At 48.6% G+C, this 16,770-nt stretch overlaps 1 protein-coding gene across 1 annotated transcript in view; it reads right to left on the bottom strand.

The window, feature by feature from the left end:
• Positions 1-286: 286 nt before the first annotated feature.
• The window catches only part of SELL (selectin L), a 43,681-nt gene continuing 27,197 nt past the window's right edge, over positions 287-16,770 (bottom strand). Inside the window, exon 7 of the mRNA XM_054048979.1 lies at positions 287-642. Coding sequence (XP_053904954.1) covers positions 287-642 — 356 coding nt within the window. The remainder of the gene's footprint in view (positions 643-16,770) is intronic.

Raw genomic sequence — 16,770 nt, forward strand, 5'->3', positions numbered from 1 at the left:
CACACACATTGTGGCGCTGGTAGCAGAGCTCACAGCTACCAGCCCATGCAGAGTTCCAGTACCAGGGTGACTGACACTCGTAAAACACAGACAAGGAGGGTGAGGCAGGCAATCTCTTATTGAACCAACTTTTGCTGGTTTTCAAGCTCATAACTGATGCCGCAAGCCCAGGAGGGCCGGGGCTATGGATTGCCAAGCCTGGCAAGCCCTGGCACAGATTAAGCACTGCTCTCAGCACGGCTTTCCCTGCTCCCCCGCTCTGTGGGGAACGGATAGTATCTGGGTCTCATAGTAGGAAGCACATAGGAGACTGCTGACACTTACTGATGGTCACCTGGGTTCCGGCTCCTGACACAGACAGGCTCCTTGCTGTGATCCCCACCTCACACACGTAGGTTCCTGTATTAGATGAATTCGCATTCTTCAAAGTGAGAGAGGCAAACCCATTGTCCAAATGCAGGGTTGTGATCACATCGCTCTCATTCACCAGCTCTGTCTTTAGTGCCTCTGTCCCATAGTTATACCATCGCACATACATGGTGCTGTTATTGATTGTCTTGAATATACAATTCATGGTAAGTTCTGAGCCTTCGAAATCACTGACACTGGTTGGAGTTTGATTCACCATCAGGTCAGTAATTTCTGCAGAAAGAGAAACGCAGATGATGGCACCTTCATTGAGAAATAGTTCAATGTGCCAGCAGACAAGGGCAGATGTACAAAATGAATCTCTCCAGTCCTGCTATTTAGTTTCTCCTGCTTGTAAGAGTTTAAACGGATGTTTCGTTTGGCCCCATGTAGAGCTGTATCGTGCATGTCAAGACTTTTCTGCTCTGTTTAGTGAGCAGGTAACCCCAGAAGCTTCAGTCTAGACAAACCCCCTCCAACAATGTGACATCTTACCCGAACCTTGTGTATGCCTGACACGCCTGCCAAATTCCTTACATTCAAACCCGTCTTGAGACCTATTTCCCTCCGCCAGCCCAATGCAGGGCAAGAGAGAGGGTGGCCAATTCTCCTTTGTTACAGAAAAATGGGATTCCCTGAAGGACGTGGAATGGGCAGTTCTGAGAAGTGATGCACTTCTGCTGGCAATGGCAGGGGAGTGAGGATCAGGGTGCAACTGTTATTCAGGGCAGGGCTGTGGTTACAGCATAGCGAGAGAGTGTCAGCAAGTCTTTAGCGATGGTTTTACTGGTGGAAACTTCAGCAGCTCCAGGACCAGGTGGCAGCTGAGCAGGGGTTTTGAGGATCTCCATGGCCCCCAGATGTTGGATTTAAGGGCCTAAAGCCCTGTGTGGATTTAGTCCTTTAATCTTTCTGTCTCACTTCCCAATCTACTGTTAGTACGTCTGCCCGTTCTCCCCCTTTTGTCTGTCTTGTCTCTTTAGAGTGTAAATTCTTTGGCTCAGGGGCTCTCACACTATATCCATCTACAGTAGAGCTGATTGCAAATGTTCAAAATCCCTTCCCTATTCCTCCCCCCACACCGAGTCACAGCTCGAAGATTCATTGGGCCAGAGAGCGTGACTGAAGCCTGGTGGGTAGGGACTGAGCTGGGAGGTGAGAAATCTAGGGCCCAGTCCCCTGCTCCAATGATCTGGTATTGATCCAGAATACGACAGCTGAAACCGAGGGATCCTCTGTCAATATATCCCTTAGCCCAGTGGTTAGGAAACCAATGCATGATTGGTATAGTGAGTTGTAACAAGGCAATTCTGGTGGGACCCAACTGAGAGTGCCAATTCAGGATAAATTGCTAAATCAGGGCAGTCACAGCCCAAGGCTGGGGATTTTCCACCTCTAAGGCAAACCAAACCAGCCAGCCAAAGAGGACTTTGGTCTCACCTCACTGGCTAACCACAAGTCACACAAGCAATTCTCTTAGACACTTCAGTTTCCCAGTATCACCACCAGTGCCACTCGTTATGGGGACAAATGGTTATGAAAACCAATACCCCCATCAAAGAAAAAAGGTTCTCCTTAACTATACAAATATGCCCCATTCATCAACCTCAGTGTCCAATATTTCCATAAATCGGTCAGAAGGAACACTGGGGCACATCCTGAACTGGGAGAAGCAAGCAAAACACTGCTTCTCTCTTATTACCTGTTCATGTTTTATGGAATTAAATTTCTGAGTGAGATAATCAGAGACCATTGAGAGATCTTTCTTTACCTCTCCCAACCCTTCAGTTCTAGCTCTCATTAACTTCCCCTCTACAATATAGCTAAACAACTATTTCCTCTCCACTTCCTGTTGACACTCAATAGCCTCTGTCCACTTCTCTAGTTCTCAGACATTGTCCTTACACCAATGCAGACTGAACCCAGGTCACCCAGCGAAGTACAAATTGTTGCAGTGGAATTAGTTGGCAGAGCTGACTCTGCTCACTGGAAAACTCTAGAAGCCCAACCTCCTGAAAGCTTCAGGCCAGCGATATCAGGGTTTGATGCTGACTGGAGGGTAAGAGTATCTCCAAGCAGAAATCAATGGGAGTTGCTCCTGCCCTGGGGGTCAGGGTGAACAACAGATCTGGGAGTTCAAGGCAACCCACGTTACAGGCAGGTCATTCACAAACAAGGCTGAACAACGTATGGGCCCACAGCCAATAGGTCCTTTTATCAGAGCCCCCAGCGATCAGGGAAGGGTGGAGTGATGGTTCTGGTATCTGCCCATCTCCAGCTAACACTGAAGCCCCTGCCTGGATTCCCCTGTACAGGAGGCACTGGCTGTCAGTCCCCGCGTGGGTCTGCTGTGATCAGCCTAGAACACAAGATGGAGGGCACAGCACGGTGCCATGAAACGCAGCCAACAGGGGTAGTCCCGAGAGGGGCTGGACACCTGCAGCTCTCACTGGTTCCAGAGGGAGATGCAGGAGCTCAACATGTAGCCAGTGACAGACAGGGTCACAGACACATGAGTCGGGAGAGTGATGGAGACCCAGGCAGGGGAGGGGAGATCGGATTGAAGGCAGCGTCTGTCACAGCCTAGGGCTACAGGAGACTCCTGCCAAAGAATGGAACGGGAACCGTCGCAGGGCCGGGCTTCTCCCCAGCTTGCCAAGGGCTCATGGCCACACCCAGGCTCTGACGCAGTTTAGTCCCAAACTGGAACAAAATCAAGACAGTTTCTCAGCTCACTTTCTGCATCTCAGGGACTCTGGCAGATGCTTCCTGTCATTTCCTACCCCAGTCTCCCTCAGCCAGTTCCTCCTCACAGCCCCTCCCTCTCAGGAATGCCCTTTGCCCCTTATAGCCCCAGGTGCTGCCTGGCCCCCTTCATTGGCCCAACAGGGGTGCAGGACCTACTGCAGTTCCAGGTGCCAGGCACCGAGTGACATACCTTCCCCCACCCTCCACAAAAACCTGCCTTTTCCCTTACTTGTGAGGCCCCCTCTGGACTGCTCTCACCCCCAACCCAAAGTAGACTCCGTATATCGTAGTCATATAGCCATATTCCCCAAGTGCCCCACACTCCTTAATACCAGTCTTCGTTCCAGTCACAATCTTCTCCAGGGTTTCGAGGTCTCTGCACGCAGTGTCTCTAGCTCTCCCTCAAGCTCCTGACCATCAGGATCAGGCCACTCCTCCCCTCCCCAGTGGTCTGATGTTCTGCAGACAGCTGCTCCTTCTATCGCTGCACCATCGGTAACTCCATCCTGCAGTCATTCTGGGGCACCTCCCATCCTCAGGACAGGAACTATGAAACAGGTGTCCCATTTCCCCTTCTGCAAAGGATCACTGCTTTCACCTTGGCCCTGGAGGCTGCACCTGGGTCCCCATGCCCCTCCCCCCACAGAGCCCTGAGCTCCACCTGGGTCAGGGAAACCCCTTTTCATGAACCCTAAGTAAACTTTGCAAGTACTAAGCAGGGTCCTCTGGAGACAGGACAGAACTGGTTTTCAGAGACATTATTTTGGGCAATTCAGCTAATAGCCCTTTGTATTGGGCAGTCACTGCTCCTTCCTGAATCTAGCACAGGGAAAGCCCATCACTTCTCTGCCTCTCCCCCAACAAAAGGTACCATCAGCAGCAGCTACAAATGCCATTTGTGCTGCAGAGTCCTCCAGGGTCTCCTCTCCACAGCCTGCTTGTTGCTAAACCTCCCCTTCTGCATGGGCTGTGTCAATAGCTTCAGGAGAGAGTCACCTCGCTCTCCGATTGGTCAGCCTTAGAGCCCAGTCAGTTAACCCCTTGCCCCTGATTGCTGCTGGGATGTAACACGGCCACAGGGGAGGGGAGCAGTTTCCAGATTCAAACTGGTGACACTTCAGCCCATAATGTCACAAACCATCATGTGCCAGCAATGCCCCTCTGCCGTGTACACTGGCCAAACCAGACAGTCTCTACGCAAAAGACTAAATGGACACAAATCAGACGTCTAGAATTATAACATTCAAAAACCAGTCTGAGAACACTTCAATCTCCCAGGACACTCAGACTTAAGTGGCAATTCTTCAACAAAAAACTTCAAAACCAGACTCCAATGAGAAACTGCAGAACTGGAATTAATTGGCAAACTGGATACCATCAAACTAGGCCTGAATAAAGACTGGGAGCGGAGGAGTCACTGCAAAAACTAATTTCCCCTTGCTGATACTCACACCTTCTTGTCAATGGTTTGAAGTGGGCCACCCTGTTTACATTGACCGCATTACCACTACAAAAGTGATTTTTCCTCCCTTGGTATTCTACTGTTGAGAATAGCCCACTTCCACTTGAATTGAATTGTCTCGTTAGCACTGACCCCCCACTTGCTAAGGCAACTCCCATCTTTTTGTGTACCACACACACACCCACCTACTACAGTATTTTCCACTCCATGCATCTGATGAAGTGGGTTTTAGCCCACGAAAACTTATGCCCAAATAAATTTGTTAGTCTCTAAGGTGCCACAAGGACTCCTCATTTTTGCTGATACAGACTAACACGGCTACCATGCTGAAACCTATAGATACAATGTCCTTTTGTCCCATCAGCCTTAATGTTTTATCCATTTCCCAGCCTGTTAATCCTAAGTAACTGCACTTTCCTACATCACAGGGGCATTGTGAACTCACTTGAGAAGGGAGCATAATAGTATTTGTGACCTGGGACAAAGTTTTTCTTGCTTGCATTTCACTCTTGAAATAAAAGATTTTTCCTAGCCTGGTTTTGTCAGAGGACTTTGGAAGACTGAAGAATCAGAATGGGACAGTCTTTATCCTCGCAAAAGGTATTTAGGCCCTGAACTCCTATTGAAATCCCTGGGAATTAGGAGTCTAAATATCTTGGTGGATCTGGTCCAGTGACCTCACAATAGACCAGGGGTCGGCAACCTTTCAGAAGTGGTGTGCTGAGTCTTCATTTATTCACTCCGATTTAAGGTTTCGCGTGCCAGTAATACATTCTAACGTTTTTAGAAGGTCTCTTTCTATAAGTCTATAATATATAATTAAACTATTGCTGTATGTAAAGTAAATAAGGTTTTTTAAATGTTTAAGAAGCTTCATCTAAAATTAAATTAAAATGCAGAGCCTCCCAGACCAGTGGCCAGAACCCTGGCAGTGTCAGTGCCACTGAAAATCAGCTGCGTGCTGCCTTCGGCGCACGTACCATAGGTTGCCTACCCCTGCAATAGACCGAGCACCAAGCTGCAAGTGGCCCAGTGCTCAAATGAGGCAGGAGAGAATGCTGAGCTACAGTGGAGTTGGTCGAAAATTATTTTCTGATGAAAGTTGTTTTGGAAACAGTCAGTAAGGTGTTCCATTTTAAAAATTTGCAAGAGCCAAAAAATTCAATTTTTGAAAACTGAAAAGTTTAGGGAAATATTTGTTTTTAAATAAAAACCCAAAGACTTCCCAGAAACATTAATTTGTTCCTTTCAAAAGTTTGTGCAAAATATTTAACAGTTTCTGACCACATCTAGCCCCAAAGTCCCTGTACAATTTTCTTTCAGGCTGTATGCACCAATCCATCCACTAGAACAGAACCTAACTTATCCAGTTCAGGAGTGTTGTTGTAGCTGTGTGGGTCCCAGGATGAGACAGACAAGATGCGTGAGGTAATATCTTTTACTGGACCAAGTTCTGATGGTGGAAGACAAGCTTTCCAGTTTCTTGTGATCTGAGGAGCTCTGTGGAGCTTGAAAGGCAGCAAAAGTTGGTTCGATAAGAGATTACCTGCCTCACCCTCCTAGTCTGTGTTTTACAAGTGTCAGTCACCCTGGTACTGGAACTCTGTGGCGCTGGTAGCAGAGCTCACAGCTACCAGCCCATTCAATGTGTGTGCCTGGCAGCCTGAAATGCAGATGTTATGCAGCTCATTACTGCCATCCATTGGTGAAGAGGAGAAAGAGCAGCCAACACCTGCTCCATCAGCTGTTTACTCAGAACTGCATTGACAAACTGCTCAGAGAAGGAACTCTGCCGCCCTCTGTCAGCAAACAGGGGGAAGTACAGCTAAAGAACTCATTGCCTAAGCTTTACCTGAAACCCTCCATGATATTTTGGGTCCTCCCTGGGACTGTACATGAGCCCCAAGTTGGTCAGAAATGGGACTGAACAGAGACTGAGGATAACTAGGCGCCTACCTGGTGGCAAGAACTCCACTCAGGGGTCCTGTCATCCTCTCCACTGAGGACTTTGCAAAGAGATGGCACTGAGGAGACTTCCCAGCAAGAGGCGGCATTGAGGGGGATCTTGGCTGAAGCTGCAGTCGAGGGAAGTGAACTCTGGTGAAGGACCCCGACTTTGGATTCTTCGACCATGGGATGGTGTTCCAAGAAGAAGGAGTGCTAGGCAGAGACGGGCTCCACCTAATGAAGAGAGGGAAGAGCATCTTCGCCAGCAGGCTGGCTAACCTAGTGAGGAGGGCTTTAAACTAGGTTCACCGGGGGAAGGAGACCAAATCCCTGAGGTAAGTGGGGAAATGGGATCCTGAGAGGAAGCACAAGCAGGAGAGCGCAAGAGGGGAGGACTCCTGTCTCATGCTGAGAAAGAGGGACGATCATTGAGTTATCTTAAGTGCCTATACACAAATGCAAGAAGCCTGGGAAACAAGCAGGGAGAACTGGAAGTCCTGGCACAGTCAGGGAACTATGATGTGATTGGAATAACAGAGACTTGGTGGGATAACTCACATGACTGGAGTACTGTCATGGATGGATATAAACTGTTCAGGAAGGACAGGCAGGGCAGAAAAGGTGGGGGAGTTGCGTTGTATGTAAGAGAGGAGTATGACTGCTCAGAGCTCCGGTATGATACTGCAGAAAAACCTGAGTCTCTCTGGATAAAGTTGAGAAGTGTGAGCAACAAGGGTGATGTCGTGGTTGGAGTCTGCTATAGACCACCAGACCAGGGGGATGAGGTGGACGAGGCTTTCTTCTGGCAACTAGCAGAAGTTGCTAGATCGCAGGCCCTGGTTCTCATGGGAGACTTTAATCACCCTGATATCTGCTGGGAGAGCAATACAGCGGTGCACAGGCAATCCAGGAAATTTTTGGAAAGTGTAGGGGACAATTTCCTGGTGCAAGTGCTGGAGGAACCAACTAGGGGCAAAGCTTTTCTTGACCTGTTGCTCACAAACAGGGAAGAACTAGTAGGGGAAGCAAAAGTGAATGGGAACCTGGGAGGCAGTGACCATGAGATGGTCGAGTTCAGGATCCTGACACAAGGAAGAAAGGAGAGCAGCAGAATACGGACCCTGGACTTCAGAAAAGCAGACTTTGACTCCCTCAGGGAACAGATGGGCAGGATCCCCTGGGAGAATAACATGAAGGGCAAAGGGGTCCAGGAGAGCTGGCTGTATTTTAAAGAATCCGTATTGAGGTTGCAGGAACAAACCATCCCGATGTGTAGAAAGAATAGTAAATATGGCAGGCGACCAGCTTGGCTAAACAGTGAAATCCTTGCTGATCTTAAATGCAAAAAAGAGGCTTATAAGAAGTGGAAGATTGGACAAATGACCAGGGAGGAGTATAAAATTATTGCTCAGGCGTGCAGGAGTGAAATCAGGAAGGCCAAATCACACTTGGAGTTGCAGTTAGCAAGAGATGTTAAGAGTAACAAGAAGGGTTTCTTCAGGTATGTTAGCAACAAGAAGAAAATCAAGGAAAGTGTGGGCCCCTTACTGAATGAGGGAGGCAACCTAGTGACCGAGGATGTGGAAAAAGCTAATGTACTCAATGATTTTTTTGCCTCTGTCTTCACGCACAAGGTCAGCTCCCAGATTGCTGCACTGGGCAGTACAGCATGGGGAGAAGGTGACCAACCCTCTGTGGAGAAAGAAGTGGTTCGGGACTATTTAGAAAAACTGGACGTGCACAAGTCCATGGGGCCGGATGCGCTGCATCCAAGGGTGCTAAAGGAGTTGGCGGGTGAGATTGCAGAGCCATTCGCCATGAGTTTTCAAAAATAATGGCTATCGGGGGAGGTCCCAGATGACTGGAAAAAGGCTAATGTAGTGCCCATCTTTAAAAAAGAGAAGGAGGAGGATCCGGGGAACTACAGGCCAGTCAGCCTCACCTCAGTCCCTGGAAAAATCATGGAGCAGGTCCTCAAGGAATCAATTATGAAACATTTAGAGGAGAGGAAAGTGATCAGGAACAGTCAGCATGGATTCACAAAGGGGAAGTCGTGCCTGACTAACCTAATTGCCTTCTATGATGAGATAACTGGCTCTGTGGATGAGGGGAAAGCAGTGGATGTGTTATTTCTTGACTTTAGCAAAGCTTTTGATACTGTCTCCCACAAAAAGAAGAACAGGAGTACTTGTGGCACCTTAGAGACTAACAAATTTATTAGAGTCTCTAAGGTGCCACAAGTACTCCTGTTCTTCTTTTTGCGGATACAGACTAACACGGCTGTTACTCTGAAACTTGTCTCCCACAGTATTCTTGCCACCAAGTTAAAGAAGTATGGGCTGGATGAATGGACTGTAAGGTGGATAGAAAGCTGGCTACATTGTCAGGCTCAACGGGTAGTGATCAATGGCTCCATGTCTAGTTGGCAGCCGGTTTCAAGTGGAGTGCCCCAAGGGTCAGTCCTGGGGCCGGTTTTGTTTAATATCTTTATTAATGATCTGGAGGATGGTGTGGACTGCACTCTCAGCAAGTTTGCAGATGACACTAAACTAGGAGGCGTGGTAGATACACTAGAGGGTAGGGATCGGATACAGAGGGACCTAGACAAATTAGAGGATTGGGCAGAAAAAACCTGATGAGGTTCAACAAGGACAAGTGCAGAGTCCTGCACTTAAGACGGAAGAATCCCATGCACTGCTACAGACTAGGGACCGAATGGCTAGGTAGCAGTTCTGCTGAAAAGGACCTAGGGGTCACAGTGGACGAGAAGCTGGATATGAGTCAGTGTGCTCTTGTTGCCAAGAAGGCTAACGGCATTTTGGGCTGTATAAGTAGGGGCATTGCCAGCAGATCGAGGAACGTGATCTTTCCCCTTTATTCGACATTGGTGAGGCCTCATCTGGAATACTGTGTCCAGTTTTGGGCCCCACACTACAAGAAGGATGTGGAAAAATTGGAAAGAGTCCAGCGGAGGGCAACAAAAATGATTAGGGGTCTGGAGCACATGACTTATGAGGAGAGGCTGAGAGAACTGGGATTGTTTAGTCTCCAGAAGAGAAGAATGAGGGGGGATTTGATAGCAGCCTTCAACTACCTGAAGGAGGGTTCCAAAGAGGATGGAGCTCGGCTGTTCTCAGTGGTGGCAGATGACAGAACAAGGAGCAATGGTCTCAAGTTGCAGTGGGGGAGGTCCAGGTTGGATATCAGGAAAAACTATTTCACTAGGAGGGTGGTGAAACACTGGAATGCGTTACCTAGGGAGGTGGTGGAGTCTCCTTCCTTGGAGGTTTTTAAGGCCCGGCTTGACAAAGCCCTGGCTGGGATGATTTAGCTGGGAATTGGTCCTGCTTTGAGCAGGGGGTTGGACTAGATGACCTCTTGAGGTCCCTTCCAACTCTGATATTCTATGATTCTATGACACAGCACCAGTACAGCGGAGATCACTATAGCTGGGATAGGTGCGGGGAGGGGCTCACAAGAATTGACAAGACCCTTCCCTGAGGGAAGCTGAAAGTTTTTGCTTTGGTTCTCCCCAAACTGAATTTCCTTGAAATCCCTCTCCAGGGAAGTTCTCACATGCCAGGGCGTGTAGCCGAGATCACAGCTTGACCAGCCCCTCCTTAAGGCAGCTCGGTGGGTCACTGCTCTTCCCAGCAGGGTCTCCATCTATTTTAAAGCAGCCCCACCCCCATCCACCTGCCCATTCGTGAGGGGATTTGAAGTGAAAATGGGGTCAGAGCACAGTGAGGTCCCAGCGCAGGTGAACCCTGTTAGGAACACTCCCATCAGCCCCCCGCCCTATCACAGGAGCGGAAAGCCGTGTACTAAGGGGGCACAGAGGGGTCACCAGTATTAGCTCCATTTTACAGATGGGAGAATCTGAGACAAAGGAGAAGTGACTTGCCCAAAGCCATACAGGGAGTCTAGCAGAGAGCCAGGAACAGGATCCCAGAGTCCTAACCAATAGACAGCCTGCCTCCCTTGATTCTTGTGTTTCTTGTCCTGACGTCAGTCACCTGTTGAGACCTGGGAGTTCGGAGGGGAGCCTCCTGCCCCAGAGCTACCATGTCCCAAGAAATAATGACTCAATACTGGGATGGCAGCAGGTTGGCCCCCAATATTGCACCACAGGAGATACACCAGTGGAATGACAGCAACACACTCTGATCCCAGGGAGAAGCAGCACTGGTGAGCCTGAGAAACCCAGGTTAGCTACACTCAGAAACCGCATTGGCATGTGCAGGGGCAGGCGTGTGAGAGAAGCAAAGGAGGAGCCACCACGGGGAATGGGAAGAAGGTCTCTGAGCAGAACAGCCACCTCCTGTCCTTTGCTCCACAGCCCTAGGATTGGCCCAGTTGGTGACTTCAGACAGCATTGAACACTGCCACCATCACCACCGTGGCACCGATGGCATCTGGTCACCGGTCTCCTGGGAGCCTTCAACAATCCCAGCCTACGGTTCTAGCCTTTGTGGTGTCAGAAAAAGCCCTTCCTACTGCAGAGCTGTCATCCTGAGCCTGCAGGCAGGCAGAAACAATAGCTCAGAGATGTGAACTGCTCAGTGCATCATAACAGAAGTGTTAATTCTGTACCAACTTGAGAATGTCTACATTAACTATTTCATTGCTGATCATTTGAACAGCCAACCAGCGTGTTTATCTCACAAATAGGAACTAGTGAGAAGATTCCCCAGCCAATTTTCATTTTCAATACTAAACTCTGCAGGACAAGCACAATTAAAAATTGAGAGACAGCATAAAAAACAGTAAAATGCAACAGCACAGGGGATGCTGTACTGATCATATTGACATAATTTAAAAGGCATCCACTGTTAAAACATCGCCATAGCTACTGCAAGCTCCTCAGCTTGTAGCGTTTCAGCAACATAAGACAAAGGTCAATCACATTTCCCCATCACCACATTTCAAACAGAACATGGCTTGTTTTCAGAGTGTCCATTTCAAAAAGTTTCAAACAAATCTGAGCAAGAAAACTACTGTTAGTTTTCAGCAGAGCTTTTCGTGGGGGGAAATTCCCAGCGTCACCAGTGATTGCCTGGTGGGCCAGAGTGACTTGACCACCACAGAATTTATATACAGGGGCAAGGGGTGGTGGAGAAGGGAGAAGAGGGTGGCAAGGGAGCCAGAGAGAATGTAGCAATTCTGTTAAACAGGACTGCAGTAGTATTTATCTTATCATCTACACCCACTTATTGTCCAATTTCCCCATGAGTTCACCAAGCTCAGGAAAATAAACTTTGGGTTTCTAGTCTGTTTGAAGTCTTTACATGGAGGTAGGCCTCAGCCTGTACCTAAACTCTCCCAAATTCAGGGGCTTCTTTTCCAAGGGATCACTTCACCACAGACCGATCTGATGCTGTCTTTAGTACAGTCTGTTGCTCTTTTGCACAGCTTTTCCTTCCTGCAGTGGAGTGAGCTGGATCTGACATAGGTCCCAGAGCTCTCCGACCACCAGCAGCCTCTGAGAAGATTGGTGGTTAATTGGAGCCGCAGGACCATGCCCTACTTTTCACATTCAGGGGTAGTCTATTGTCTACAGCTGCTGGAGTTGTTGGTGGGTTTTTTGCTGCCTTCCACTCATATGATAGCTCCCTTGGTCACATCCAGCCAACTCTCCACAGGGGTCCTGCTGCAATATTGAGGTCAAGCCCACTGTCGACTATAGAATGCCTTGTTTATAGCCAATGGGAACGTGATAGGGAAGGGAGAATCTGGGCAGGAAGACAATGGGGAATTGGGGACACAGAAACAACTAGGAGAAGAATGGGTAGCGCCTGCCTGTGAACCTTTATGGGAACAGGCAGAGAACATGACCCAGCAGGCAGGACAAATGGCAGTGGGATTTGGACATGATCTAACCTATCTCCCACCATGCTTCCTTGCCCCTAGATAAGCACCCAACTCAACCTCCCGCTCCACCTCCACAGCTGTTCTCGCCAAACACCTGCAGTCATGTGTTCCTGGCTGACCCCCCCATCCAATCCCCCAGTTGGACTTTGCCAGCATGCCCAGTTACAGGTCACTCCGACAACAGTTCTTCTCTTGGTTAACAACAAACACCCCTAGGTGCATTGAACTGAGGAGTGTCCATGCTTCTGTTTGACCTGTGATCAGCAAGGCTGTGGGTGAACTCCCAGCACTATGGGAGTCAATGGCAAAGTTCCCACTGACTTCAGTGGGGCTAGAACTTTACCCTGTGCTCCTTCCCCATCACAGCTGGGAACATTCACCCAGCTTTCCTCTGAGTGGGTCTGAGGGACGGGGCTGTGTTTTACTGCAGTAGGTCTTATGGGGGTGACAGAGGAAATGCCACTCCTCTGCATTACAGTGGAGTGCACAACTCTGAGCTTGTGTGTGAACACTGGGGAGCTAAACCCTGGTTTGCAAGTTTCCCTGGGGCACAGGCCTTGGCCCAGCTCTCTGCACCATGGGGAATTTCACCTGATGGGGGAGCTTGTCAATATCCCTTTACTACAGGTGTTTTTAGAAGACTCCTTCATATAGTATTTGAGTCAGACTTTGCTTCTTTGTTAGCACCTGGAGCCAATTAGAAACAGCCAGGGAGCAGGGCAGGAGATTGGGAAGCTTTGGGCCAGAAGGGGAGACAACCAGAGACTAGCAAGGGAAAGAGGGAAGGGGACGTATAACAGTGGGCACCCATCTCTCATGAGCACCCCATGTTCAAGTGTGTCTGCAGTCTTCAGATAGTACCAGGCCATGCCCCCAAGAAGTCCTCCCTCCCCAGAGACAATCATCTTCACCCACTGGGTCTCTTCTGGCCCCAGCTCTCCAGCTGGGCCACTTAGCAGTTCAGTTCCCCTTCTGGGGGTGCATGGCAGTTCAACTGTAAGCCCACTTCCCCAGTGGCCTATGGGAGGGGAGGGGACCCAGGCCCTCCCACTACTCCAAGTCCCAGCCCAAGGATCCTAAGAATAGCAGCCACACACCACAGATACTTCCCTGGGCCACTTCCCCACAGCCCCAGCCTTCACCAATACTTCACCCTTACCTCAGGGGTCTTCTAGGTTCAGGCCCAGGAACCAGCCAGGAGCTCTTCCTCACTGCCCACCACCACTGCACTATCCATGGTGCTGCCATTCCCTTTCACTAGCCAAAAGCCCTTCTACAGTCCTCTAGCTCCAGCAAGGGACTGAGTGGCTTAGCCTCTGCAGCTCCTTTTATATGGCCCTCCTGAGCCCTGATTGGCTGCTTTCTGCAGCCTTTCCCTGATTGGTCGCTTCCTGCACAGTCTCTCTAGGCTGCTCGGAGGACTTAGCTCCACTGGTCCTTTCCTGGGACAGATGTGGCAGGACCCTAAGGCCTCCAGCAGGGGGCCTCTGGGCCTAGTCCACCCCGTTGCAGGAAGTAAATGGAGAGAAAAGATAGAAAAGAAAAGACGGCAGAAAAAAGAAAAGCACAAAAGACAGGAAAAGATCTGATGGAAATAGCCTCAGAAAAGGGGGGAGGGAAGAGGAAATAGAATAAATACAGGGAGAGGAAACAAAGGAAACAAGTGGGGAGAGCTGTGATGATTGCAGGGGGTGGGGGAGGGTGACACACTGCTTGTGGAGGGAAGGTCCCGTGTGCAGAGAGATTGAGAAAGGTGATATGTATGGGGGAGGGGGAGAACAACTTTTTTTTTTAAAGAAGCACAGAGGCAATGAAAGGTGACACATTTCACTTTCTAAGATTATTTTTTATTGTCTGTTTCTAAATGGCCCTAAGGGCTGGTCCCTGCTCAATGCCCCAGAGGAAGGCGAAAAACCTCCAGGGTCTCAGGCCAATCTGCCCTGGAGGAAAATTCCTTCCTGACCCAAAACATGGCGATCAGTTTGACCCTGTGCATGCGAGCAAGGACCACAATGTGAAAGGACCCACTGGTTGCTATGGTTACACACCCTGCCCCAGTCAAACCCTGAGATACAGTCTGTGTCCCAGTATTCGCCAATCTCCAGTGCTTTCCTCTGATAAGGTACGACTCACTTCATTGCTTCCATCCTGGCAGACAGAACCAACTGCTCTCCTTCCCCAGCAGGTGAACAGATACCAATTTGAATCCTCCCACAGCCCTGTAAAGGTGAATGCTATTTCTTCACCAGTACCACCAGCAGCAGCATCATTTCCCTACTGGCTGCTCTGACCAGCTACACGGCTTTATCCTTGGTGGGTCCAACAGCCTCTTCCTCCATCGGCAGGTATCAATCAGCCCCTTCATTAACACACAGATACAACCAGATATTGCTGACCTGTGACAGTTACAACCAGCTCCACTGATAAGTCCTGACAGACACAACCCCTTATATTGCTTTCCTCTTCCCCTGCACTAACTTCTCCTTCCAGTTCCTCTCTCTATAGTCACAACCAGCTCCTTTGTGTCTCTCTTGCCAGGTGGATTTCAACACCACTCACAGCAGAAGCAGATGCACTGAGAACCTAACTGACAGAGACAGCTACACCGCTTCCCCGTTAGAATGGCCAGTTTTCTCTGAGCCATAACCTGACAGAGTTAGACCCAACTGCATAGTTCAGCACCCAGTCAGAGTGTAAAAACAGGAATATTTTCTTACTGTTCATGGCCAGCTGGGCCACGATCATCTGGAAAATTACAAACAGCTCAATTGCTCATCCACTAACAGCTAATCCTAGATCCCTTCTCTTCATATATACCACCAGCTTCATTGTACTACAGGGGAAAGTCCCAGTTTTCCTAACTCCCCATCCGGTCACTGAGTTGATTTCTTTTCAGAAATTTGCTGAGCTGTGCAGTTTGTCAACTGCTTGTCGATTTCTTCTCTCCAAAGGGAAGATCAGCTGCATTTCTTGTACCTGAAAGTGTGGTCTCATCCATTTATTTCTAAAGGAATGCTGGAAGGCATTTCTCACCTCTCAACAGAACAATCACCTTTCGTATATCTTCCTGGCATAAATCTTCCTACTGTTCCCACAGCTTGAAGCCCAGTCAGCTGTAATGAACCGTATTTGAAAGATACTTTATTATTACTTGGTATGTTCAGATTTTGGGGGGTCTTACATTGAAATGTTGGTTTGCATCCGATTTATTTAGCATGAAGAGAACATTGAATGCTCACCTCTTTGTCAGTGATGGTCTAAGCATTGCTCTCCTTTTGAGAGGTAACATCTTCTGCAATGTCTAAATCTTGATAGGTGGTCCCTTAACTAGAGAGAGGAGATGCTTTTCTTAGATCTCCGCAAGAATGGCCGTCATCAGTTTTGTGGTATTCCCCTCTGAATGGCAGAAGAATCTGAAAATGTACCCAGAATCATTGACTTCTAGATTATTGCCATGAGACGGAGCATGTCTTACCTCATAACAGAAACGATCCACTTCATGTATCTTCTTCCTGCACTTCTAAAGGACAATACAGTACAATGAACAATTCTGCACAAATATAATCAGTAGCACAGCTAATCTCTTGCAAGAGCAGTTCAAATACTCACCTCTCCACTGTGGTCAGTTGCCCTCTTATTTACTGAGCTGTCTAAATACCAATGTTACCGACCTGTAGCCAGCACCCAGCTCCATTTTTCCTTTGGTCAACAAAAATGGTTCGCTATCATGATCGTTTGCAACTTCCAAGCCTTCCTGTCTGGGAAGATCAGCTCAGCTGCATTTCTTCCATCTGAAAGACTGACCAGATCCATTATTGTCACCTGAACTCTCTGAGAATGTGTATGTCTCACCTCATGAAAGGGGATGATCAGCTTCCCTAATTGCTTCTTGAAAAGCACAGCCCTCTGCTCTCCTGACATCCGGAGAAGTGCGAGGTGCTGTAATGATCAATATCTGACAGATTTGTTTGGTGTCTGGAGGGCTCTTCACTAAAATGATCATTTTTCATTTACTTTAGGTGGCAAAATGGAACCTTAGATGCTCACCTCCTTGCCGGGAATGGTCTGAGCGTGGCTGTGTTTGGAGAGATGCAACCAGCTGCGTGGTTTAACACTTGCTGGGGATAAGTGGCTACTCTCCTTTTCCATGAATAGACTCACAGGATGATTCTATTGCATCTCAGAGGCTCTGGCTACATACTTTGCTTTGTTCTCAATTAGTTGGCAGCATTCCCCTCCTGACATATAACATAGGCTCCAAAAGAAAAACCAAAGTCTTGAATTTGAACTGGGATGCTATAAGCAGGTATATTCCTTACCTTCTGATAAAGAGG

Source organism: Malaclemys terrapin, chromosome 14, assembly GCF_027887155.1.
Source record: "Malaclemys terrapin pileata isolate rMalTer1 chromosome 14, rMalTer1.hap1, whole genome shotgun sequence".
NCBI lineage: Eukaryota > Metazoa > Chordata > Testudines > Emydidae > Malaclemys > Malaclemys terrapin.